The 27987-nt window shown below is 40.0% G+C and overlaps 1 protein-coding gene across 8 annotated transcripts; it reads right to left on the reverse strand.

The window, feature by feature from the left end:
- Window positions 1-68: 68 nt before the first annotated feature.
- On the reverse strand, window positions 69-27885 carry RALA (RAS like proto-oncogene A). 8 transcript variants are annotated; one of them, XM_068404887.1, is made up of 8 exons: window positions 27742-27885; window positions 18865-18954; window positions 10945-11180; window positions 10438-10552; window positions 7763-7917; window positions 6746-6954; window positions 2966-3140; window positions 69-252 (listed from the first exon to the last, which is right to left on the reverse strand). In XM_068404887.1, exons 5-8 carry the CDS (start codon window positions 7874-7876, stop codon window positions 130-132), a joined length of 621 nt encoding a protein of 206 aa, XP_068260988.1. In that variant the 5' UTR covers window positions 7877-7917; window positions 10438-10552; window positions 10945-11180; window positions 18865-18954; window positions 27742-27885; the 3' UTR covers window positions 69-129. The 8 variants fall into 8 exon arrangements, with proteins under 8 accessions (XP_068260988.1, XP_068260987.1, XP_068260989.1 ...); XM_068404886.1 differs by having other exon boundaries at window positions 10945-11183; XM_068404888.1 differs by having other exon boundaries at window positions 10940-11183.
- Window positions 27886-27987: the final 102 nt, after the last annotated feature.

Consider the following 27987-nt stretch of genomic DNA (forward strand, 5'->3'; position numbering starts at 1 on the left):
GCTTTTAGTGGTACGTTACAATTCCCAACATGTTAGAGTAATTTCAGTCACTTGAGCCTTCAACGGCATGCTTATAAATTATGGTTTTTATTAGTATGGTCAGGGTAGGAAAGGAATTCAGGGTTTTGATTATAAAATGCAACATCTTTCTCTGATCCTCTTAGCTAGGCTTTTTCTTTTCTTCTTCCCATTCTTTTCTTTGCTGTCTTCCATTTTTCTGGCTCTAATTTCTCTCATTAAATCAAAAAACACCTAAAAAAGATGTAAGAACATAAATGCAAAAACAATCACAGACTTATGAGTTAATTTATCACTGATGATATCCATTTCAGTTGTTCAGAATAAAGTCAATTATATGCAACCAGTCTGAGCAAACATATTAATCCAAGAAATCTTTTACTGGTTTTGAAGGCCAAGTTGATATGATGTAATCCTGCTTCTTTCATGGTACCATAATGTTCCCCTGTCTTCTGATATTTGCTTAGGAATCCTGTTAGACAATTTTCCACAAGGATTGAAAGAAGAGCCTCATCACCAGCCAAGATTTCTTAAACGTATTATCTACATCTTACTGAGGAGACTCAAGGAAATGAGTTTACGTTTCGAGTATTTTCAGTGATGAGCTGTAAAGGCTGAAAAAGTGCAACATCCAATTGTAGAAACGTATTAATGGAGCAGTAGCATACACTGAATATTTCATGGGCAGTATGTCCCATGATGAAAGTCTAAACACCAAGTGACTGGGGTAGCAGGGGGAATAAATCAGCATTTCCTTTAAAGCAAAGTTATCAATCATACAGCCACATAAACAATTTTTTAGATCAGGTAATCTCAACTGCCATATTACAGTTTCAAAGTACAGATGAACTTCATTTTCATCAAGTGGTTTAGTAGGCAAAAAATGCCAAAGTTGGTGATACTACAATGACTTAAGAGAGATCCTACTGTCAGTTAAGACTTCATGACTGAACTGCTTAAAGCTACTTTATTAATTTGAAAAGGAGATCTTGACTTGACTTGCAGGAAGCTACAGTGAATAATCATTTCATCTTTATAATTTTATACTAGGAAATCAGTTGAGCAATTCTAAGACTTTTCTCTGTCAGGAGATACTCCCTATATCTGTGTCAGGGGACTTGATCCATTTCCATGAAACATGGACAGTGTAGAGGCTGAAAAGCTCTACAGAGCTCGGGCGGCTTTTATTTGGATTGACACTAATCTCGTATTGACTGCAGCAAAAGCATCAACCTTCATTGCATGTGATCCAAAGAAAATCAATGTGACTAAATTCCATCAAGAAATAAGATTGCCTTTAGATTCTAAATGTGCACTAAGTTACTTACTTGTACTTAAATCTGTGCTAATGGTAAGATGCAACTGTCAACTTGCTTAAGCAGTGATACTGTATTACAGTATTTAGCTGCCTGGAGTAAATAACCTTCTGAGAAGATGCTTAGTGGGTCACCTTGACCAAAGTGAGTGGAAGCCGACTGTGTTTTCCCCAGTTGAGCAAACCCACTGTTCTGCAATTCAGAGAAGTCAGATTTCTTATAGAATAGTAACTTCAGTTCACATAAGAAACCCTGTCACTTCAGATGCTCCAAGTAACTAAGAATACCTGGTATTTACTAGTGCCCACAAAGCCTCATTTATGGCCTGTCAAACCTTAATTCTATATGATACATGCTAATCTGGATCCATAATGCCACCAGCTCCAAAAAGAAACCTAGAGCTCTGTAGTAGCCTACCATGTGTGCGCAAAAGCTACTGATTAGAAAGCTATTAAAAAAAAAATATATATATATATACACACACACACACACACATATACTTCTTTCCTAGCTGCTAAATGATCACGAAGTGGATTTTGAAGAGCTGGGAGTTTCTACATGACTGTAACAGATGCATGTTAACTGCAATCATGCACCAAAACTAAAAGATGGACTAGTTTTTATAACAACAACAAAAAAACAGAGCTGTATCAATGAGACCAAGTTCTGCTGCATTTAATTGACTTGATTTTCTCTACAGAACAGCATGAAGTTCTTACTGTAGTACTGAACAATCAGTTTCTTCAGGAAGACAACTGACAGGAGACAACAGTCAAGTTTAAGTTATTGCAAATGAGAACTCACATTACAGCTGTCACACTGCAATTGACAGCTCTAATGTAAGGATTTACATTAGAGAATTTTTCAATGTGTGATCACATCTGTCCATAGCTCTGAAAGGAAAGGTTGGCACACTGAACTCAGCTACTTATTTCTTTTGCCACACATCTGTTCCTCTTGCAGTCTATGACGCTGAGAGTTACTCTGAATTCTGTATTGCAAGAAGTCCTGTCTTTTAGAGTCATAGCTGAAATACTTACAACTAATTAATAATTTATCTTCTTGGAGACAAAGATTCTCTGTCTTTTATCTCATGACCTTCTGAACCAGATTTTATCCCTGAAAACTCATGAGGCACTTCTAGGCTGTTCAAAACTTAAAAGGGTTCATCCATTCTTCATTGAAGCAACAACTAACCAGGCATCTGGTTAGATGAGGGTAGAGGGGGCTCCAATCCTTCCCTTACCTACTTTTTAAAGTTGTTTTATTCTAGCTGAGGATCAGACAGCATTCCTCGCTGTTCAGAAGCAGATTGTCTTATAGTTATAGACAATGCAGTAAGAAGTCTAGACCAAAACAGCCGCCTCAAGAAATTTTTAATGAAATAAGATCTTGTATAATGACTCCTTGCAGTTTAGGATAGAATAAACTTGTTATGCCTAACATTTTCAGTGTTCTACATGAAGTCACCTAGTCATGCACTCCTCACAAGCTAAGGGAGAAAAGTATTTGATTCAAATTTCACAAAAATAATTGCTAAAATAATGAACATATAGAGTATGACCCATGGAAAAGAGGTATAAAGTAAAAACTGATGGAGAGTTTCTTTGTATAAAGCAGCCAGTTATTACCTTATCAACATTAGCTCGTGTTTTTGCAGAAGTTTCCACGTAGTTAACATTCCACTGATCAGCTCTGTTTTTTGCTTCCTCTACAGAAACTTGCCTTTTATCTTCCAAATCTGATTTGTTACCAACTAGCAAAAAAGGAACATTCTCATCTTCTTTTACTCTCAAGATCTGCTCCCTGGAGGAAAAAAAAAGAAAGGAAAAGAAAATTAAGCTTTGCATGGAGTACTATTCTTAGAACACAGAAAGAAGAACTCAGACTAAGTACTTGTCCATCTTACAGTGAAAACCCACTTACTCCTTTTATGAAGCTTACATAACAGTAAAATCTTAAACCTCATTATGACATTATAGAGAATGAAGACAAAGACAGACAAGTAGTCCTCCAGGAAGGAAGGAGGTGAGTCAGTAAGAAACTAAGAGTAGAACAGGATTGTTTTAGGTGATAATTTATATTAATAAGTCATTCCTTTTACTAAAGGTGTTACTTGAGAGCATTTACCATTGTCTTTATATTGCTATTTGTGATTGCCATTTTTAAGCTACCCAAACTTCAGTTTCATGCTCCATTTTTTCCTAATAAAACATATGTGCCATTTTTAAAGCTAATAAAATGGTCTATAGCATACCAAGATAAAAATCTCTTCCTTTCAGGAATCTTTCTGAAGTCAATTATATTCAGAGATCTTCACTCAGTTATAAGCCAGTGTACAGATACAAGTTGTACATGGATCAGATTTTTAAGGACAGACCCTTCTGCTGTTTGAACTGCTGGGATGAAGGGTTTAAAGTTGTAAATAAAACTCAGTACTACAAATGGTTTGGTACATAAATCTTCAACACTGAAAAAAATGATGAAAATTTTCTTCTAATAAGAAATGCATTAAAAGTACCAGGAAGAACAGTTTTCCCAGAAGAGGGATATTCTCTATTTTGTCTCAGAAAGGAGTATGAGGTTACTAGTGAAATGTAGCCCTTCATTGTGGAGCTATTTCTGAAAGATCAACAAAAAACACAGAGAAACAAATTCCTTTTGTTGGCTGAGGTGAAACCTATTGCCAGATTTAAAGTTGAATGGAGAGAAGCTGGAGGGAATTAACTAATTGATATTCTAAAGGGCCCTTACTTGGTGTACAGCAGGATCTCCTGCTGTTATAAAAAGCTCTGGAGAGCGTGCACTCCTGTTGGGGAAGTCTACTCACAGGGCTTAAACTGCAGTTGTAGAATAATTTTTTTTTAAAGCCAACAAATACATATTTGAGGCAGCTTGTAACACCACATTCATCTCTGAGGTGTAATTAAAGCAACATTCCTCCTCTCACCCCCAAATATCAGTGCAAATATTTTAACAGGGTCTGCAGCAATCCAAAAGTAGTTTGAATAGTCAGTGGATTAGGAAGGGTGGCCAGAAGCAAACTCGGTGCGTCACTGCAGTACCTGTGCAAATACGACTTCTGTTAAAAACTAGTAACTTGCAGCACTAATTGTTCAGGCGATGCCAAACAATTTCACCATGTAAAGAGGTAATCTAACAGCAATCCAGATAATATTCTCCTTCGAGCCCTCTCTGAAGACTGAGATCTCCTAAACAAAAAATATCTAATTAATGATATGCCAGCTTGAAATCTAGAACTTAAAAAAATCATTAGAGCCTGGCTAATTCTACTCAAAGCAAGACCACATTTTATCAAACTGCCTTACAGATATTTAAAAATCTAGTCATTGCTGGTCTGCTTTCTATTGAAAAATTACTTGGAGCAATGGCACTTGAGAACACACCAGGAACCTCACTGAAGACATTGAACAGCAGTAAGCAGCACTCCCATTGGAGTTCTGCCATTCCAGCAGATCAAAATTCCACGGAAACAATCAAACATCCAAATTCTTCTTATCACTTTCCTTCATCTCTCTTTAGTAGTCCCTCAGGCTGCTCAACAATGCCAAATGTATTTTAACTGTACCTTCAATAGATACAGGTTACTCTCACACAGAGCAGAAAGAATGTAATTTTTCTGCGTTACATTTTAGCATTTAGGCTTCTACAGTTTCAAGAGCAACGTGAAAGGCACTTTCAGATTTGGAATGGGTAGAGTTTTATTCTCTTCATTGAATAGATTTTTTTCTTCTTCCTTTTTTTTTTTTTTGCTGTTTCAGCATGTATATTGTCAGCACTCACCTTTGCTGAAAAAGTAGGACTTTCTCTAGAGCCATAGAAGATCATGTACTTTGAAGCATTAACAGGATTTGAAACAGATTTGAACAGGTCATTTTGCACCCTAGAGGAGTTCAATTATACTAAATAGTCCTCTGGGATTGACAATACCTAACATAGGCCTGCAAACCACTCAAGGCCTGCCTCTCCCTCCCTCTCAAAATATACGAACACACACATATAGAGAGACATGAATAAAAAACCACCAGAAAAAAACTCACCTTTTCCCCTCTCCATACCTCTTTCTCCTTCCTTGGAGATATTAAGCATATTCTGATACTTGGTGCTAATTAAGCTGAACAGTAACAGCATCTCTAAGAAGTCTTATTTCAGTGGGATGCAGATAATTTCTTTTGATATTCGTTTCCTTTTATCTCAAAGGTTATAGTCTCTCCTATTTCGCTACACCATGAACTGGTAATTTTTTTTTCTCATCTCTTTTGTCCTTTTTTTGACATAGTGATGAGTGATTTAAATAGGCTCTCTCAACCAAAATTAAGCACCTGTAATATACTGCTGCTTGTTTAATAGTCTCCTATGTAAGGGATTTAATATGCTGCATGCCTGAAAAGCATCTTAAAAAACCCTATCCCGTTAAATCTTTATTACACCAGAAAGATCCAGTCCCAGATTTTGTTTTTACCATGTTGCTCCCTATTAAGTTAAATACTGACTTCGATGAGACGGGTGAAGGCTATGCAGGACTCTATGCAGAACTTTTGTAAAGTCAAAAATTAACATCAGTATCTTTTACAGAGAAGAATTCCATCCAAGCAAAACTGAAGGGACAGATTTGCAGCAGGCCTTTACACAAAATGCAGAGCTGCTACAAAATATTCAAAGATACTTCTAATATCTTTTGTCCATAAAATATTTTTTAAGACGTAGAAAGATTTGTGTTGCTGATACTGTGCATTTCGGTCTCCCAGAATACAATGCGCATACTTCACATAGTCTAAGACTTTGCAGACAGACATCACCAGACTTGGTGGTTCTGTGCAATTTTCCACTGGAATCTGGTCACATCATCTTTGTAACTGTAAAGTATTCTAGCATAAAACAGCTGGACACGCTACAGCTGCCCTTCTGCTGCAGGTGGTGTTTCATAGGTTAAGAGAAACACAACATAATCCCTCTATATGAAGCAAGAACTAACGAAGACAACTCTGGGGAGGATGCAGTATTGTACATACATTACATGCAACCATAGAGTCTATAATCAATTTTTCTCAGATCCACCACTTTGGACAGCAGGTATGCGTACTCACAAACACTGCCTCTTACACAAGTGCCAAGCGACACTGACTTACAAAGGGCAGCAGTCTTCTGAGCATTGCTATGTATCTGCTCTGTGGCAACAGCATTTTTGGTACTCAAACACAGCAGCGAAGATATCTGAAGTGGTACAGACAGCAAAGGCATGGCGAGGCATCTGTTCAAAATATTATGTGACTACAGTAAGAGCTGTCATCTATCTGGACTATCATAAGGATAGTACAAAACAAACAAAAAAAACCCCACTTGTAATTATCTCACTGTAATTAGAGTAATTAACTTGCCTTGTAACTTACCGGAAGTCTGCAGTTGCTGCAAAGGATTCCAACTCTGTAATAGAGAAGACACAAAGAAAGCCTTCTCCACTTCGGAAGTAGTTGTCTCTAATTGCAGCATAGTCCTCCTGCCCTGCTGTGTCCAATATATCAATTTGGACTTCTTCCCCATCCAGAACAACCTTTTTTCTGTAGCTGTCTGCTTTGGTGGGCTCATAATCTTCAACAAACTGGAAAAAAAAAAAAAAACTTCGCGATATAAAATCATGCCTGTACAAGGCAAATGCTTCTATTTGCATATAAGGATATAACAAACATCTTATATGGATACAGCAACTAATAAGTAAGCATACATATTTGGACTATGTGAAGTACTCAAGTGACTCACGGTTAAAGCAGGCTCTCCATCAGCACAAACAGTTTATAGATTTTTCCTTTCTTTAGCCATTACAAGGAAATTTGAGAGGTAACTGCAAAACATCAATGTCTGTGCACTGCCCAAGCCTCTGCTTCTGGTCAAGCACATCTGGCTGCATTCCATTACACTATCAGGCAGTCCTGACTGAATATATTTAGTATCAATTTTTAAAGAACATTGAATCTGTAACTTCTGCCTTTTAATCAAAAAGAATGACTTTCACTGGAAAAAAAAGGGAACAAGTAACAGGTTTTCTTTCCTCTCTTCAACAGCAGCATAAAAAACATGGAAAAAATTGGTCATTTCAGGCACCATGAAACTCACTTAAGTGAAGAAGCTTTGAGCTAGAACTAGTGAACAACGGCAAAATATACTGATAATATAACAGAGCATCTAACTGCTTAGAAGTCTGAAAAATGCCAAATTATGCCTTCACAGGTATGTCTAGAGGGCAAATCACTAACCTCAAGAAATGTTTTTGTTCGATTTAATCGCTGACTTTCATACCACATCATATATTATACATTTAGATCCTTTCTGAGAATAACTGTACTAACGAATGCTTAAATAACATTATGTAGCAGACATCTCCTGAGATAATTTCTAGTGCTGATTCTTACCTCATCATACATAAACTGTAGTGTTAAAGCAGATTTTCCTACACCACCACTTCCCACCATGATGACTTTGTGTAAAGCCAGTGAATTCTGTCCTTTAGGCTTATTTGCTGCCATCTTTGGACTGCAGAAAACTCACAGGTGCAAAATGAAAAAGTCTAGAAGAAAAAGATTGCTTCATTAGTTTTCTTTTCCTTCTCTCACATGCACTGTTTAAAGTGGATTTGTTTCAAATCCCTGCATATCTAAGGACTTAATTTCAGTTCTGCTGTCTTCAGTAAAAGCTATCTTCTTTTTCACTGGAAGCCATTCCAGAAACTACACCGAGCTCATCTTTTTTGTAGCATGAACAAAGAAAGCCTTCATCATTTGGAAAGGGCACAAGTGGGTTCACAGCATCCAAGAGCAATTAAGGGGAAAAAAAATGTACATTTTGGTATGTAGTGTTTTCTTTCAGAGACATAGTATTTATCAAGAATTCTTGTTAGTTTACTAAGCAAGAATTGAAAAAGCCACAGTGAGTCAACACCATACAAGACAACGTGAGACATGACAGCTGCAGGAGAAAGAAAACAGACATTTGAAGGAATTTCCAGCTTAAAGAGCAAGCACCAAGACACAGCAGCAAGGATTAGCTAGTGTTCTTTTTTCAGAGAAGAGCAAGCAAAAGTGTCACTTAAAACCTAAAAATACCCAGTTTCAGTAAGTCAATTAGGAACTGAAAGAATAATCTAGTTTACGCAGATTCAACTTGCCTTACTAGGCTACAAATGTCGTTATTCTGTATACTTGGAATAGTTGTCTCAGTCCCACAACTGCCTGCTCAAACACAAATCTCTGCACCTCACCAGTACCAAAGTGCTCTATGACCATTAATTCACATACAGTCTAATGTACATGTGCACACATACAAAAGTAACAATCCCATTAACTTTCCTTTTTTAAAAATCATGTTACAGTTTTAGCAAATCTCTAACTACTATCTCCCCATAGCTTCATTCCCTACCTATCCCAACAGTAATATTATGTTTTTTTCTGTTATATGAAGACAGAATATTTTGTCTGCCTGTACAATTCTTAAAACATGGGAAAGTCATTGCACAGTGACAGAATGTAGCCTCCTCCAGAGATTTAAGGTCAAAACAAGCTCTGATATCCAAAAAACACAATTACATCTACATTACAGAAGATGGAAACATGAGACATCTATAGTAGCAATTAAGAACCAAATGTAACTTTGATTTTGTTAATTAGAAAGCTCAAAATGAGCACATTCACGTGGCAGCACAGTTTATTTATATACAGAACTATCAGATAATACAGCATAGTACCAAGACTCCATTACCTCATTACCTTTACCCATCACGGTCATCTGACAATCTCACACTAAAATTACATCCTCCTGTGTAATGAATCACCCTTGTATGCAGCTTAATCAGAATGTGAAGCATGACAATTTTATTAAAACATCAAAATCCCTAGTTGAGGACATGCACTAAGGTTTTGTTAGCAGTGAGGCAGTTAAGTGTAAAAGCATGCTGATTGAAGCTTCATTAGAGATTAAGCCAATCCTTCCTGGCGTTAAAAAATAAATAAAAAGGTGTAGCGGTTTCGGCTGGGAGAGAGTTAATTTTCTTCGGAATAGCTCGTACAGTGCCATGTTTTGTATTTGCGATGAGAACAGCGATGATAACACACAGATGTTTTAGCTATTGCTGAACAGTGCTTCCCCAGTGTCAAGGCCTTCTCTGGTTCTCACGCTGCCCTGCCGGTGAGTAGGCTGGGGGTGGGCAAGCAGATGGGAGGGACACGGCTGGGACAGCTGACCAAGGGGTATCCCATGCCCCAGCTTAGCAATAAAAGCTGGCAGGGAAGTTTGCTGGGACTGCTGTTGCTCAGGGGACTGGCTGGGCATTGGTTGGCTAGTGGCAAGCAATTATTTTATTTTCATTACTTGTTTTCCTTTTTTTCTTTTTTTCTTTTCATTATTTCAACCCACGAGTTTTCTCACTTTTACCCTTCCAATTCTCTCCCCCATCCCACTGGGGATACGAGCAAACAGCTGCCTACCAAGGTTAACCCACAACCTGTGTGAAAAGCTCTCCAGATCACATCAGTAACAGTATCCATTCTGCTGTCAAAGAATTCTGAAAATGCAATTGAAAATTAACTCGCTTAAATTGTTTTCCCCAGAAAGGTTATCTAAGTGAAATAAGCACAAGTAAGGTGCTGTACTACTTATAGAGGTGTAGCAAAGAAATATAACATTATGTTACAAGTTCTTTTAAAAAGGAGAGGGATGAGAACAAAAAAAATACTTCCATTTTGGCCATTGTGGCTTAAAAAGAACCATTGCTTTCTTTTTACTCAAGAGGGAGTACGAGAACATGAAAATAGCTCCAAGCCATGTGTAGTTTTCATCCTACTACACTGTATTTTGAACTACTCCACCTCGTTTTGTCTTTGTACTTTTCTCTTAAAAGGAAAAACGTATCCTGAAAGTCTGGCTTACTTGTTTTTAGGATGTATTTCAAATAAATAATATAAAAAAACTCCTCTGAATTCCAGTCATCAGCTGACAACAGCTCATTTTGCCAAGTTTAGATTACAATACAACACATACTCTCAGAAGCACAGAAACTGAAGCACTGGTATAGCTGGATATGGCCTGTACTAACCTTATGAAGCAACAAAACAGACTGTTCTTCTATAAGCACTTCAATACTGGAACAAGTCCGAACGAACTCAGCAGGGCCTCTGACAGGTGAATTTGTGCAAAATCAATACTACAATCTGTGAAAAAATTCAAATACACAATAGTAATGTTTCACTGTAATATTTGTTGTAAATTAACCTACAGTCTTTAAGCAGATTGAGCAATGTGAAAATTCATATTTTACTAGAAGTTGCCATTCAACAAGTAGTGTCCCAGTGTGACAGAGAAGCTGCCACTTTTTGTACTTTGTGCAACAGTTGACATGTACTTGAAGAGCCAAAACAACGATGTCCCATCAATAAGATCCTTACAAATAATCAAGTTAGTGATGATGCTCCTTTTCACTGAAAATTCTTTAACCAGAAAGATTTTATGGCAGCCAATCATTTCAGAAGCCTTGATAACATCCTTTCAAAGCAGCATAAGAGATTGAGTCAAAGAAAGAAACTCTGAATTAAAAATACCTGACCTAACCAGTCAAAGCAGTATCCCGAGTCATCAAGTCATCAGTAACTGTCAGCGAACAACATTCCAGCAAGATACTGAAGATAGCAAAATTTCATGCTACCACAGACTTCAAATCTTGAAGATAAGCTTGTCATAAATACTCTGCCACGTTTTGTAGTGGGAAGAGGCTCAAGGAGGTCAGTTTGCTCACAAGTTCTTCACAATCCAGTAAAGATACAATGCTGGCAAAATTCAGGCCTGCTGAATGGTAGACAATGTGAAAAGACAGAGAGAAATAAGTTACAAACAGAGCAAGTACAGTCTAATACTGTGCAAACGACACTCAATCCAGGCAGCCTGATTCTGAGCAAGTATTCTACCAGAAAGGAGAAAGACCTTGAAAGTGGGAAGTTTTAAGCTACGGCCACATACCTGTTTCAGTGTGCTTTCAAAAGCAAAGAGGAACATGGATCTCAATTTTAACAGTAAAGCACCCGAGATGAAGTTTCATGCAAAGTAAGTTTTTCCACCCTTACTTTATGTAGCCTGACTTATTTTCATAAGTAGTATTAATTTGGGTCATATCTAGTTTCTGAATTGTCCTACCTTATAATTATGATAAAACTGACAGAGACTGTGGCAAGAACCCTGTGGTATGAAGCTCAAAAAAAAAAAGCATACGTTCATATATGTACTGTTATTATGATTTTTCTTTAATCTTCACAGTGCAAAATCGCTTGGGGGTCAGAAGATAAACACAAGCTTATCCTGCAGTAGAATCCTCTGTCACCCTACAGCAGAGAGGTTCACACAGAGCTAAGAAGGGTGTTGTCAATAGCTGTATTATCCATTTATACAGGTCAGATTTTTACCACACCCCTTGGTAATCCCCATTACAGCAATACAGCTGATGACATATATGAAAGTTTATTTTTAAACAGTTCTTTGTGTAGCCCAACAAGTTGGAAGGGAAGTGAAAGCTTAACTGGCTCAACAACATACTGTCATACCTTCACTCAGAAGGGCAAAAGCATTGTCTAGCTACCATGCTACAGATCATTCCTCACCTCCGCTGCAGATAAACTCCTAGGAAGCTGCCCTTTTCCAACATGCTTGAGCAGATAAGGGCACAAACAAATGAATCTCAGTGGCTGCTCTGCCAAAGCAGTTCTCAAAGCTCCTACAGCTGCTTATTGCCTGCTTGCAGATAACCACCCCCACAATTCTCTGCTCCATTTAATGGCAGGTTTCCAGTTGGAGCCAGAATCATTTTTGTAGAGCCAGGTTAGGGAGTGATTAGATTAAACCAGAAAAACTGCAGGAGCAGGAATTATAATTTATGTTAGCATCAGCAATGGTATCTTGTCCAACAGTCTAAAAATCTGGTCAATGGAAAGAATAGTGTGTAGCTAAATAACTTTCAAGATCATCCTACATGGTTGAGATCACACAGCAACAGGAACTTGTAGCTGGAGTTGTAAAACTATTGCCTGTCTTGAGTGAATGGCTTCTACCTGTTTCTCCAGAGTTTCACACCTTACATAGCAGGTCCTCTGTGCAAGAAATACCATGTTATCTCTAGTCCCCAGTGAATTTACACACCACATTCAGCTCCACCCAGCAGAGGAGTGAGCTGGAGAGTGTTCCTGTAACGGGACTTGGACAGGGTAAGCATCATGTTAACTTCTGCATAAAACCCTGGAGCACAGACAGAGTGGTTATCCAGATCCACAAGAGTAGGTAAGATGATCCGGTGCCAGCAATAAAAGAGGTTTTCATCTCCTGGGACAGTGTTTTCAGGGAAGATATCTTTGCAAATACATGGTAGGGAAGAGGAAGGGAAAAAAAAAAAAAAGTAGGAATCTTTGGTTACCTACTACATTAGTCTTTATTTTGTCCTCCCATCTACTTCTTCAGCCCAATAAACTGAGACCTAAAAACATGCTTATGGGTGGAAGAAAATTATATCCTTTTTATCCCCTCGCTCATACTGCTTATTTGATCAAATTCAGAAGACTCCTCCTAAATTGTCCTATTTCTCAGATGACAGAAAAACTTGCTCCAAAACAATTAATCAAAGCATACTTCCTTACATATCTGTGCCATTCGTCCTCTACATCCCTCCTCAACACGATAATCCCAACATTCATACACTAAAAGGGAGCAAAAAAGTGGCCAACTGAATAGCTGTATATCAGCTCAATCAGGGCAACAGACATCCAGCTCAGGTTGCTTCCTTTCCTTCACAGGGAGCACTGGTACAGATTTCTCCCTCTTCAGCCAGCAGGACATATTCAGGAAACTTTCATGAACAATCATATCCAAGACACCTAAATCTCTGTCAAAATGTACTCAAAACTGGCCAATAGGCCAAAAATTAAGGAAGAACACAACACAAGATCAGAGTCATTTTCTTAGAGAAAATGACTAAAAGAGGTCAAGAAGTTACTCTGTTCATTTTGATCCCCTGGAGTCTCGTAAATGCAATGTCAATGAGAGCAGACCAGGGCAGGAGAAGCATTACACCGAAGCCACATCATTACAGGCACAAATTCAGCTGGCATCTTCTGCAGTGCTATACATAAAGCTGAATGCAGGCTTTGTGAAAATGCAGTTGTCCTCAACAGGAGGACTTTGATTTGCTGCAGACATTTGTTTGAAGGGGACTAGTTAAACGTAGCTTTGTGTTTAAACATTGCTGGCACAGTTAGTATGGTAGATTCTAGTCAATAAGTAGAGATAGTGGTGCCTTTCTTCAATTACAAAACAATTTCTTATTTTGTTATTTTTATAGCCTTCATAAAACTATGACATCAAAACTGAATTCCATTTTTTATTTCCTCTAAGAGAAGATTATATAAAGATTTGCAAGACTGTCGTATTAACCTCATTACCCACTCACTTTTATGATGACTTTCTTCCCTGAAGACTGTTTTATATAATGAGCATCAATTACAACTGGTAGCTCATACATCACAGCACCTGCTTTTATTCTGTTTTTTTTTTAACTGAGTTAGAATTTCATACATTTGAAGGAACAGGAATTATTTAATTGAAATATATGAGCTACCTGCACAATATTAAGAACTACAGATTTGACCAGAATACTTCCAAAAAGGGAAAATATTGTATCAATCACTTACTGAACAATTAAAGAAAATTTAGTAATGGAGACTCATGTTCTTCTAAACATATAACTCGATCATTTTTTTAATTGAAGAAACTAATACCTGCACTAGTCTGTACTTCACACTTAGTATAATCTATCAACTCCAGAAACATTAGCTACAACTTTTTATCTCATTCTGAAGTGAAAATTTATAGTAATTATTTGACAGTAACCCCATCTTCTAAAGTGAGTTTGAATATTATCCAAAGTTTCTTACTTCCCACAAAGTGATTCACAACTCTGCTGCCTCGCATGACCTGAAAATTCTAAGTTCAGCTTTCTGATAAACACAGAATCAACCAGGTTGGAAGAGACCTCTGGGATCATTGAGTCCAACCATTGCCCTGACACCCTGTCAACTAGACCATGGCATTAAGTGCCATGTCCAGTCTTTTCTTAAAGACCTCCAGAGATGGTGACACCACCACCTCCCTGGGCAGCCCATTCCAATGTCTAATGACCCTTTCTGAGAAGAAATTCTTCCTAATGTCCAACCTGAACCTCCCCGGCGAAGCTTGAGGCTGTGTCCTCTTGTCCTATCACTGGTTGCCCGGGAGAAGAGGCTGACTCCCACTACACTACAACCTCCCTTCAGGTAGTTGTAGACTGCAATAAGGTCACCTCTGAGCCTCCTCTTCTCCAGGCTAAACCACCCCAGAAGGACCAAGAATTTAAAAGTGTCAACATATTTCACGTCCCCAGGGACCATCAAGCAATATAATCTTATCTGTTATTAAAAGATCACAATTTCATCCAGGTACTTCATTGTTTATTGAGTCCAGTAGTTTCAGTTTGGTTAACAGCAGCAAAAGTACACTTGAGAATGTATTGTTTGAAAATGATCAGCACAGACTAGCATACTAGATGCAAAATATCTGGAAGACACCTCAGGAATGACTCAGATATTCCTGTAACAAAAGTGTTCCTGGAAACGGAGGGAGGCAACTCCAGGCAAGCAGAGTCTAACCCTCCCAACAGCTGCTTCCAATTACAATATTCAAACTAGATCAGCAGAAACACCCCACGTCCCAGAACTAGATCGAATACATGAGGACACAGGATAGGATACATGATGCCAGCTGTTTTAAGAACTGGAGAGTAAGGAAGTTTTTTAGGTTAGGTCAGCATTATTGTAATAAGTGTCATTCCATGTCTCGAGTTTGACTTGTGTTTTTATTACAGTTCAAACATGCACCATCTGTCAAGCTCTGCACAAAGTAACATCAGTATTTTATTAAGGTAGAACAAATATTTCAAATATTAAATAATCACTATAAATTCTAAGTAGTGGCCTAAAGAGGAAGCCAAACCCAAATATTCAAACCTATCTTAGAAACGACTAGTCTCATTAGACAATGAAACAGGCCGCCTGAACCTCAACCTCAGAACAAGTTAGAAACACTTGCACAGTAAGTCCTTTCCTTTCCCCTGAAAATAATCCTTTGACAGAAACCTGCTGAACTGGGAATTAGGATTCGTAGCTTCCCATGACTTTAACAGCAGTTAAGCCACATCCAAGGTTTGGTAAGAACACTTCTTTCCACAGCTTTCTAGTGCACACCATAAAAGGTGCTTGTCTCTCCCACACCCACAAAACAAATTTACTAAGGTGACTACACATCTACTAAGAAAAGTAAAGGGTAGGAAACTGACTTAAGTTCTATCTCTCAGCAGCAGCAAATCTCCTCAGACAAAAGACCTACACTTCCCAGCTTCTTCAGACAGGTCCTTTGAACCGTAACCATATCCAGGCACTGAAACTGGAAGAGTCAACCAGCAAACTCTTCACCACGTACCTGAGGCCCTATCCGTCCTATAAATTACATCATGCTGCTATAAAGAACAGTGGTCCCCACATGCCCGCAGCTCTGTGCTCTTAAGACATCAGCACGAGAATTGAGATCCCTCCAACAAGAAGTCGCTAAATCATTAGCAAACAGTAAACAAGTTCACAGCCTTCCAGAAGTCTCCTGAGGCTCCACAGGGCCTCAGTGCCAGCTTCTGGGCACAGCCATGAACTACACAGCAGCCTCTGATGTGAGAAGAGATATGTATTCCACATGTTTTAAGTTATCATTTCAGCATTTTGCCACCAAAAAGCCTCTCTGGCATCCTGCAAAAAGACTTCTGGGAGGCACTTCCACAAAGAAATTTCTTGAAACCCATAAGGAACAGCACAAGAAAACTCTGACAAACTGAACAACAGAAATAGTCTGGAGCAAAAACAAGGTCTTAGGATTTAAAACTTTGCAGTGTACTGAAAAGAAAATTAAGCAGCTACATTATCATCCACATAAAGAGTTGACAAAACACACAACACTCAAGCCCAGCTGTGTGCGTGTCTGCAAGGCTGATATAAACTGAACCTGCCACAGTCTGACTGGACTCCCATATCCTTCCTTCTGATAGCACTGGTGTTTGCAACAACTAGGTGGCAAAGCAGTTCAGAGGTTGCTCTAGACAAAAACTAACCTTTACTGGGTTTTGGACCGACCAGCCACCTAAACAAGCTTGCTGGCACAAAAGACAGACCAGAAAAACACATAGCTGAGCATGGGGAAAGCTGAACTGCAGCACTGCCAGCCTATAAACACTGTGGAAAAACAACGCAAGCGTTGTAAGGTTCCTCAACCACAATTTAGCACCTGAAGATTCTTCACTTTTTATAAGTTATGTGGTGGCTATTATGGAATATTTGGAAGAATTTAGATACTTGCAATAGTTTATCTGGACTGATCCAGAGATCAGTGGGAAGAGAGGCAAACTCAAGCACAGCACCTAGGTTAATACCAGCAGCAAGCTTGCTTTCATAGTTCAGTTGACTAAAGTTACACTGTGAGGTAATTTTGGTAATATACACGTTTACGTGAGAGTCTAGGATACTGTTTCTGCTTCCTCACGTTCACTACATGGCTGGTGCCCTATCTCAATCTATTCTCATCACTCAGCTTTCTGCAGTTGACAGTGCTGAAGTGTTGCTTTAACACAAAGTTTAAGAGCCATGTCTTCTCGTAGATTAAATTTCTAAACATGGAGGTCTAATCTAGAATATTAACAGAAGGCATTCATTTTGTATTGATTTAATGTTAAATACCACGAGGAGAGAACTAACAGTAATGGCAGTCACCATAGGAGAATGAACCATTACATGTCACTAGCCTGTCAAAGCTACCCACGCTACAGACTTGCATGGATTCAGAGGCAAGACAGACAAACGGGTACCATGGCACTACAGCCCATTTTCCAGCATAAGCAAAACTAAGGAGGAATGAAAGGCTGAAACAGAAAAAGGGGACATCTGCAGAAGAGTCAAGTAACTTGACAAAAGTCAAGTTACATTCATGGGAGATGCTATGTAAAGCAGCTGCTACTACTGAATTTTATTCAGCATTTGATATTCAAGACACTTTCCCCCCCTTCATAAAATGTAAGGTGCAAGGCATAGCCTACAAGGATGAATTCTAGTAACAGAGGATCAACAACTCAGGGTCTTAAGCCAGTGCTATTCAACTAAGGGGGAAGGACTAAGGGAAGAACTTCAAGGACACATTTAAGCTAGTGTCACCTAAGACGTACTAGCTACAGCCATTTTCACCCTGTGTTTCAAGTGCAAGAAAGCACATTTGGAAGCTAACTTTTGACTAAGTCAGGCATCACTCACACTTGCGCAGAGTTGCTGCTCCCAGCTATTCTGGAAAGCAACAAAAATGGAGTTCCCTCAAAGGCGCTATGCCAGAGCCTGGAGCATAAGCCTCAGCACTTTTAAAAGCAGTTCAAGAGCTCTACATTCTTCAAGAGAAATCTCAACCACATCACTGTGCCATTTTTGCCCCTGTACACTTACACTTCAACATTCACTGAAGAAATTTAAGGAAGATTTAAATGTAAGCATTTTGACTTGGCTTGATGAAGTAAATTCTTTAAACAAAGTCTGAAGAAGGCTTCCAAAAGACATACTTGAAAAACATAGGTTTGTCAGAACAAGTCCATAAATCAGGTTTTCCTCTAATACAAGTATCTCATTAATTATCAACAACCCTATACTCTTCCTTTAGTTAGAAGCTCAGAATGTCAGATGTGCATTTTCTAGTAAAAGCAAATATCCATTTGGTCACGCGCTCTACAGGCAGGAAAGTTAACTTGTGAGAGAGAAATCTAGAAACAAATGGTATCTGCAAAGCAAAACCAAATTCCCACCAGGCTCATGGCAGGCTGCACTCAACAGTTAAGGAATCTATAGGAGGGATGCCATCCACGTGTTCTGGCTGGTAGAAGCAGCCTTGTATTGCAGGCATCTCGCTTCACAGTGAGACAAGTTCTGATGCTGATAGCTCAGGGAATTTATCCTCCTCAGAACAACTTATTTTGCCCCGTTAGCCATATAGTACTACGGTGAAAACTCACATGAACACCCTTAAATTCTTTCAAGGTATTAGCACAGACAGAAGGAACACAGAAGCCTTGTTTGAATAACGCTCCTATGAAATTCTTGACATAGAAAAAGTTTAAGCTTTCAAATAAAGCGTTTTCAAGGCGGGCACCACCTTCTGTGTGGTCAGTGCCTAGCTGGATGAAGTTTCAACAAAAGCAGAGTAGTAATACCAAAATACACTATCCTTCACATTTTATTAATCAGCTTCTCCCAATGAAGGATGCAGGGAACAAGTGCTCCAGCAGGTGCAAGCACATTTACGTCAAAGGCTGCAGCACAAATGGTGCAAACACACAGAACTGAACACAGGTCATTAGCAAGAGATATCAAGAAGCAGGTACCACCAAATTCTCCGTCTCCTCTTCACAAATACAGGCAAGCGTTCTCTCTCCCCATAGGCAGACTGCATCAATACACCAGCCAAACAGAACCTAATAAAATAAGAGCATGTTGGATTTTGCATTGCAAAAAATTCCTTTTATTCCTCTAAGGAATCATCCAGCTGTAGCAAATAAATATCATTAGTGAAATCTGACTTGGCAAAGTAAGCTACTTCATTCATTTTATGACTTTGCCATCTGTTTTACCACCCAATTACAAATGTGTAAGTACTCTTTTGTAGTCTTATTGTAAGAGGGTTACTTTTGTAGCCATACTCCTCCTGTTTACATTCTACACAGTGCAAATTGCTCCTCCTAAAATCCTAATCAGATAATATAAATATAAAATAAAATTTTTCTGTTTTATTCAGGGGAAGAGGATTTCATGTGTGTGACTCACTGAATGCATGACTCACTGAATGAGACTGGTTTGCAAATACACAAAGACTTGTAATTAACCTTTTGAGTAGGTGATTCAAGGACACAAGTGGTTACAGACCTGATGTTGCACGGTAATACAGCATTCATGAAGTTGAAACACTGTTTAGTCTGATCCCTCCCCATTTTAAATGCTGTTTATTCTAAAACTATTAGATCTATGATTTGAAAAATTGGTAGAGTCAATCTAGTAGACCTAAAAGACCCAGTCAGGCAATTAATTGTCTTTTAGTTCAATATATGCTTGCCAGTCATATGACACATGGTAGAGTTTCATGGCTATTTCACATATTATGGGCATAAAACATGTAGTGGCTAGAAATAGATGGCATTCAGTTCATGAACTTAGTATGAAATTATTAATATTCAGGTGAATTTATCAATTTCCACATTAAGTGCCAGTGCAAGGTGGTTTTGATCGTGCCCTGCTTAAAATACCGATCAGACTTTTCTTGCAGAAAAGAAGACAGAAGACATTTCCAAGTTAAATGATCTCAAACTGTAAAGTAGTAACATTTAAAAATTGCTTTTTGTTCCTATCTGAATTCTTATCACACACATGATAATTCAGAACATTGCAGAACTGTTAAATGACTTACAAGAATGTAAGTTCTAAGTTTTAACAGAACAAGCTATCTAAAAAATGTTCTTTATACAGCAATGTATGTGAAAAATCACGGATCAATGTCTGAACACAGAAGCGTAACATTCATTTTAGACTATCTGGGTAACCAAGTGAAGCAGCTATCATAAAACTGCTGATAAACAACCTAAAAATTAGTTTTGTAATCACACTCCAAAAGCCAGGGCTCTTGGAAAAGGCACTGTTAAGGTTGGTATACTATTGCACATCACTGGATGGGTCTTAAGCCTGGCTCTCTTCCTATGGCCAGACAAGCAACGCAAAAGCTAAAGGCATTCCAGCGGTGGTCACAGACCCAATCCGGTTTATTTTAAAGGTCAGTCTCCCCAGGGAAGAGCTACTATAGAAGTCTGTCTATGGTGAAATCTGGTATCTTTATCAACATTTAATTGATTTAATTCTACACATGTTGCAACGCTAAACACTACCAAGTGTGAGCTGTATTTCTTTCTGTACACACGAACTTTTACATTCCAGTGAGAAGTATGTGACCTAATACCTTTTCAATGTTGCATGGTGTAATGTAAGATTTCCTCTGTCCTACAAAACCTTCACTACTGCTGACTTACGAAAACATTTTATTTCCAGCTCGTCACTTGCACGCTTTCAATTCAACTGCAGTACTTCTAACAGCATCAGTTCTCCACAGAGTCGGAGGCTAATTTTACAGCTTTTTTCCTTGAGGGGTTTATTTCTTTTACCTTAATACACAGTCTGAGTCCTGCATAAAGTCTGGAAAAGTCATTGTTAATACCCATTCCTGTTGCTCAGAGATGATGGTCAGCGTGAAAGATCTTAGTCTGTTGAGAAACAGATATTACGTTCCTGAAAATCTCTCCTTCAAACTACTGACAAACCAAGAATAACTATGCCATCCTGACTGGGTTAGTTATGACCATTTCAGTATTTTATCATACTGTATTTCACTGTTCATATTTTAAAAAAAAAATCCTAGTATTGGCTACAGGATTGTTTCTGTTTCAGTTTCGCCTCCCAGAATTATTTTTTTCCCCATATCTGTAAAAATTGTAGTAAAACCTACTAGAAAGATTACAATATAAAACTTAGCTCCAGCCTGAAGAAATTCACTTAAACTACACATGTTATACACATGGTCTCAGTTCTAACTCACACATCTTGCAGATAAGAATGCTTTTGTTAGATTATTTCATTCCTCTATCCATTTTGACTGCAAGAGCTATAAGCTCAACCTTTGCGAGACAGAAAATACAACAGATACAGGTTAACCTTCATTTAATTTTAAGAAAAATATGCTCTTCTACTAGAAATGTTCAGCATGTCCCAAACCAAGTTACGTAAAAAGATGAACTTTCCCAATAAGAGCCAATTAAAAGCTTTAAAGAGACATGACAGTAAAGAAGTTTCTCAAAATAAAAATCAGGACCTTCTAAGGTTTCTGAATGATTCCAAAACCAAACATTTCATATCTCACTCTTTGGTTCTTGGGCAAAGAGGAGTTGAGAAACTCTAGCATCTTTCTTTTAAGTGTAATTGTAACTGTAAGCCCATCAGTAAAACTAATAACTACATGCCCAAAGTTAGTGATTGACAGGAAGCCAGTTGCATGGGAGTACACATACAGGCTTTCCTTAAATACTCTGTGGATCAGCTACTGGCCTCTTGAAGAACACCATCAATCTGCAAACTATAACCTCGCTAGCTCTGAACACGGGAAATACCAGTTAGCAATGCCTGCAATGGGATTCCTTAACAAAGCACAGAGGCATTAAAGATGTGCCATACGTATAGTTTAAAAGGGAGTATTTTCCCCTCACAGCAGTAGAAAGGGTAAAAAGCAGAGATCATGACTTAAGATCCAAGTTATTATCAAAACAAGATGTAAGAAAGAGGACTGAGACATATCTTGGATTAAGATTTACATTTTAACTCCTCTAAGTCCAGAAGGCAGCAACAGCCCCTGCTTAACTGTTGTTACACAACCACATCTGAGACAAGTTCTTCCCAGAAAGAACGCTGCACCTGGAAAACCACTTGGTTAGCTTCATCCTTTTTAATATTTCTAAAACAAATGCACCCATATTTCTTTTAATTAATTGTACTAAAATCAGTCCTTTATATTACACTATACACTAAAACAAGTACTGATGCAAACCAAATTAATAGTTCAGACCAGCAGCTTTCTTATTGTTCTTTATCACAGTCTTAATTTTTCATTATTGTTTTTATCACAGTCTTCATTAAACAGGAAAAAACAATCTAGTACTAGCATCTTATGCACCTCAAGTTACAGTGGGTATCTTCCTATTGGGGTACTCCCAACACATTGCAGATCACACTGAATTTTGTGATGAAAGTTACATGTAGCCATCTTTTCTTCCTTGCAACACTAACCATTTAATAACACTTTAGAGAGTGAACTTGCTTAACAGAAAGCAGTCCCTGATATTTAGCCTAATGCATCTGCTCTTTCAATTCTTAATGACAACACTGGACTGTACAGGAGTCCAGAGTGTAGTGTTTTTGTTCTAGGTTAAGTTTTCCTGTTTTATTACATATCTGACTTCCAGAGCATATGAATGAACTGGAATCTCAAAGCTGTCACGCCTGATCAGCAGACAAAAAATACACAACCTGAAGCATGAAGGAAAGATGCTTTAACAAATCATAATCATACAGACAAGTGCTGCATCACTGACTTCACAATGTGAACTATATCATGTAAAACAAATTTCATATTCATTTTCAAGTCAGTGCCAACTTCAAAAATGTAAGCATATAAAAAGTCAAGGAATTCAAGATGGAACAAGGTGTACTGAGCTATCAGTCATGACCATACTGGACCAGTCACTGAAGCATTGCAATGAACTTAATTTGGATACTGTTAAATATAAATTTTGACCTTACAGAAAAAAACAGTTGTTAAAAGTGTGTAATTTAAAGTGTTATTTCTTAAAATACAAGAGTTCTGAGGATTGGAATGAAGCTTTATTTGCATGTTACACTACAAAGATGGAATTAATTTAGGTGGTTAAGTGTGTAAAAACTTTATAATTTAGTGGTATCATACCAAAATAGCTCTTCCACACAATAACCACTTTAATTCAGTATCTGATTTTGCTTACTTTGATCTCCATGGGTAACAGTGACACATGGTTAAGGATGAGCTTCTACCAGCCTTGCTTTGAGTAGAGCCTTCAGGTCCATCTACTCAAACACCTTCCACGGCGTGACCTCACCAGTACCAGTTGATTTTGTGACTGACACTGCATGCCTGCAGAAGTCTGTCACACTAACATCGTTTTCCTGTCTGTATAATTGCCTTTATTTTGAGGTCTGAAATAAATCCCACTGGGAAATGTGTTGCTGCAATTAACTGCTTCCATACTAAAAGCCCTTTCTGGAAACAGCACAGCTATACCAACAGGACTACGCTGGCACAGCCTTGAAACGACAGATGAGCTTTACTCTGCACTGTCAGATGGGCTTCAATGGGAGGACTAGCAAAGAGAGGGACTGCACCACACATAGCTGGCTTTTGACGCTCTTCACAGAAGTTTCATGTCTGGAAGACTGCCATGTTTACTGCACTCTGTTTAATGTTGATGGAAACATTTCTGCCTGCCTATATGTAGGTGTTACACATAAGCATTCTCAGACTGCTGGAGACAAGGATCAGAGTTAAAGATCAAGTCTAGCGGTGTCACAGAAGGGTATTAAGTTCGCATTTCACAGAGTAAAATGGAGCAGGTACCAAGGCCTGAATGCATGGCTGATCCCTGCTACCTACCTACTAAGCACAGGTGCCAAGCTCCTTTGCAAAATCGCACTTTCCATAATTTGCAGAAATACTTGTTTGGTCACACAGTGTATTTACATGCTATTTTTTAATGAAACCTTGTGGGCCACTGCACCAGACATTCCCACACTCTTGCATCAAATGATGTAGTGAACTTACTGCTATAGAGAAAAATACAATACATTAAATGAACCGTAGCAGTAGGAATTCAATGTATATTGCAATTGCTTGAACTAAAGAGCCAATCCACAAAATAAGCATCATCAATTCCACTAAAGTAACGACTGCAGAGTTACTACGCAACCAACTCTCTTTATATCTCTTGTTTGTGCTACCTTCTTTGCATTCTTGGCTCCTCTCCATATTACCATTATAAACTGATTACAGCATAGCTTATTTTGAATTCTCTATAGTAACTGTCTTTTACATTACATTTCCTCTCTATATTGTCTAACCTCTCCTACACACCTCTTTCTCCATTCTTCCCCTCTCTGCACAGCTTGGACACTTCAGTGTTACCAATCTATTGCCCCAAAGGTGCTGGGAATTCTGATAGACACAAAACTAATCCTAAACAAAACATCAGCAGTGAAGACTAAGCCACCCTCTAGGCAAAGGCAATCAATTCTCTCATCGGGTCATTCTAAGGCAGTGTTACTTAGCTTACACTACATTTCTTTCCAACTTGCTCCCACTCCTAAATCCAGTAGGATTTTTTCTGGTTTTTTTTTTTTTCTGTAGGAATTTCGCTTTTTTTTTTTTTGCTGCTGTGTAGAGCTCCTCAGATTCAGCAGTATAACCCTAACCTGACAGTTGTGGGTTGCACATCTACCAAAGAGATTCGAAAGGCAGCTGTACCCACTGATAAATCCTTGGTTGATAGGTGCTTACTCTGACCCACAATACTTAAGAAAACATGACAAGAAGCAAAACAGGATTTAATAATTCCCTGGTCTCTCTCCAAGGCACATTTGCTATAGTTAAAGAGACTCTAAGTTCTTTACTTCCACAAGGACTAGAAACAATTTCAGATTCCACAGACAGCAAGACTTACCAATAACATTTTAGAACTATACTCAGAGCTGATTTTAAGTACTGCAACGGACTGATAACATACAACCATTTCAGCCCTACTTAGTAATTTATAAAATGTAAAACATTTTGCAGAACGTTCAGTGGATGTACTGTAATTATACCAACTGTTCTATTTTCTTGGTTCCTCACATTAATTCTTCATAAGGTAGGAAGGAGACTTAAAACAGCTGCCCCATAATTGCGTGTGTGATATGGGCAGGCTATAATAAGTTCACAAGAATGCTGTCACTAGCCTACCAAACTACCTTGTTCACTTAGAATAGATTTCAATTTAGATGCAAACTAATTTCAACAGCTTGGAGCCATTAGAAGTTTACTAGAAGCTGGCTGTAAGGACTCTCAAGGGGGTGGGGAGTTCCCAGAACACACCAGGCTGTGATCAGTGACTTATTCCCAGGACCACTGTATCCTACAGCACTTGCTAGGTTGGCAAAACAAACCAAAGTCAGATGCACTTGAAGTTTAACAGGAGTAAAAGCTCTTCTTAGAACACCAAGGTTTCAGGGTAATCCCACAGAAAAAGTATACGCAGGGATGTTAGTACATGACTTGACTGAGGTTAAGATCACAACTGTTCTTATGGAAGTCACTCTGAATTCAGAAGACACACGGACCACTGCAAGGTCTCCAGCAACACTTACTTAACAGTCTTGTGCTCCTCCTTGGTTGCTTTTAGCCAGCACTGCCTTACCCTCACAGCTGCATCTCTCCCTGTCCGCCCCCCCCCCCCCCAAATAGCCGACTAAGGATTATTTAGGTAAAGAGTACATGCCCACAGGTGACACAGATAAAAAATGCACAGCTAGCGGACATTCTAGCTCTCTTTCATGGTTAAAGATGCTCTCTTTAAGGTCTAAAAAAAAAAAAAATTACATTATTTCAACATTGCCATGGTGCATGCAACTCAAAATACTGACTTCACCTTAAAATGTTTGTATTTTTTTTCCTTCCTCAAATTCAGAAGAACATGACAAAGCAAAGACTGAGATCAAGGAATTTGCAATAGTAAAGGAGTACATTCACTATTTACTGTCACAGATTATTTATATTTAACCCCACAGTTGACCCCTCATGCAGTGGACTGAAGGCTTTTTCTGATCTTTTTGTGCAACAGTATGTCACATTCTCCCATTTTTACAGAAAAGAAAAAACAGATAAACATCCCTAGCACTGGCAATCCCTATAACTTCTGCCAACTGGAGGCTTCCACCAAAAATGTTTGACAAGCTGTCTCACAAGCACGGACTAAAGGGTTTAACTCTGCATCAGAGATTTACACATCACACAGTTGATCTTCATTCTGTTAAGAACACTCACAATTTCCCAAGTTTTAAATGTTGAGGAATGTGCTATTAGATAAGTAAATTGGCTGAAAAGAAGAAAGATGACTTTTACTTAAGAACCCAGTTATAAGCACTTTTAATTATACTGATAAATAATAGGATGCCAGTATCTTCGCCCAGTCCATGCAGCCCCTCTCCCAGGAGCTTTTCTGTTTAACTTTCATTGGAAAAGACAAAGAACAACTGACAGCTTTTTGCGCAGACCTCTCCGTAACCTGTCTCCAGACACTGAAATGCCAGCAGAGCTAGGTATTGCTTCCACTCGTGGAAGCGTAATGGTTTGCACTGCAGAATGCAAAGTCTCTTTCCAATGAGAATTGGAAATGCGAGCTTGAAACAAAACATTAGGGTCATTTTGAGTCTGAACATAAGCATTTTGGCACTCTTTCTGCCAGGACAGTTCAATGATGCTACAAAGCAGACACACAGATCATACATAAAAATCTCTCTCCAGGTGACTCTTGGGATACGTATGGCCCACTTAACATCTTCCTTTTGAAAGACTCAATTAAGATGAAGGAGCTGAAGCTATTAGCTTCCATTTAAAAGAAACCTAGAAGTAAACACCAAATTATTTACCTAACCAAATACGTGAGCATTGAAAGACTCTTATTTAGGGGACTTAATAGCCATACTTTGTACTTCTCCCTTTTCGTGCAGGCAAGCACAAGCTATAGTTAGCAGCAACGCCTTTTAACGTGTGCCACTACAGAAAAGAACAGCACAGGAAAGCGAGCAGCAATTAAACGTTACAGAAACGCTGCTCTTGCTCATCCTCCGGCTGCAACGCGGGCACACACGCACAGAGGCTCCGGCACCGGCCGCTGCCACGGCAGGAGCCGCCGCCGCTCCACGCAGCCTGGCCCGGGAGATGAGAGCCCCGGTCCCTTCCCCCGCCGGCCCCGAGGCGCGGCCCCTTTGTTCGGGGCGAAGGCACTGGCGGGGCCGCGCCGCGCTCCGCCCTCCGCAGGTGCGGGCGTTGGCCGCAGTCACCCCGCGCCCCGAGGACGCGGCCGCGGCGGGGACGCCGCACCTGCCTCACGCCGCCGCCGCGGCAACAGGAGGCGGCCAGACCCCGCCGCACCCCCACCGCGGGGGCTCCGCAGCCCCCTCCCTGCTCCCCTCAGCGCCCGGGCGGGCAGAAGCAGGCCTGGGGCGGGAGGCCCCCAACGTGGACGCCCGTAACCTTCAGGGAACGGCCGGGTGCCGGCCGCCGGGCCCCCGCGGGAGGCTGAGGGCCCCGCCCGCGGACGCGCCCGCCTCTCCCCACACCCTGCGGTAGGGCCGACAGACACGAACCGCCGGCCAGGGGCGGCGGGAGAGCAGCCGCGCCTCAACACCGACCCCCGGGCGGGGAAGAGCGGCGGGCGCGGGGGGCCCCAACCCTCCCGCCCGCTTCCCCCGCACCGGAGCGCTCCGCCGGCGGCGGGCGGGGAGGGGTCCCTGCCCCAGCGCTCTCCGCCTCCCCAGCCCCGGTGGCAGGGCAGCAGGCGGCTCCCCCCTCGGCCCGGCCTGTCCCCCCCGCGCTGCCCCCGACTCACCTGCGGCGGCGGAGCGAGCTCCGCTGGCCGCCGGAGGAGCGAGTGGCGAGGGCGAGTACGGCGAGGGGAGCCCTGGTGCCGCCTGGCACCGCCCCCGCGCGCAGAACCGGTGGCGCGCCGCGCGCACGGCCCGCGGCGGAGGGCGGGGCGGGCACGGGCGGGCTGTGACGCGCCGGCGGCCGCTGCAGAGGCAGGAGCGTGGCTGGGCGCGGCCCCGCCCCCCTCTCCGCGCGCGCCGGGGACGGA

This window comes from Nyctibius grandis, chromosome 7 (genome assembly GCF_013368605.1).
Source record: "Nyctibius grandis isolate bNycGra1 chromosome 7, bNycGra1.pri, whole genome shotgun sequence".
Classification (NCBI taxonomy): Eukaryota; Metazoa; Chordata; class Aves; order Nyctibiiformes; family Nyctibiidae; genus Nyctibius; species Nyctibius grandis.

Excerpts from the sequence above, each read along its gene's own strand:
- RALA (XM_068404894.1), bottom strand. The coding sequence starts at position 7,876 with ATGGCAGCAAATAAGCCTAAAGGACAGAATTCACTGGCTTTACACAAA. Across the intron at positions 6,955-7,762 it reads TACAGTTTATGTATGATGAG|TTTGTTGAAGATTATGAGCC; the intron begins GTAAGAATCAGC and ends TTTTTTTTCCAG. Across the intron at positions 253-2,965 it reads CACGAGCTAATGTTGATAAG|GTGTTTTTTGATTTAATGAG; the intron begins GTAATAACTGGC and ends CATCTTTTTTAG.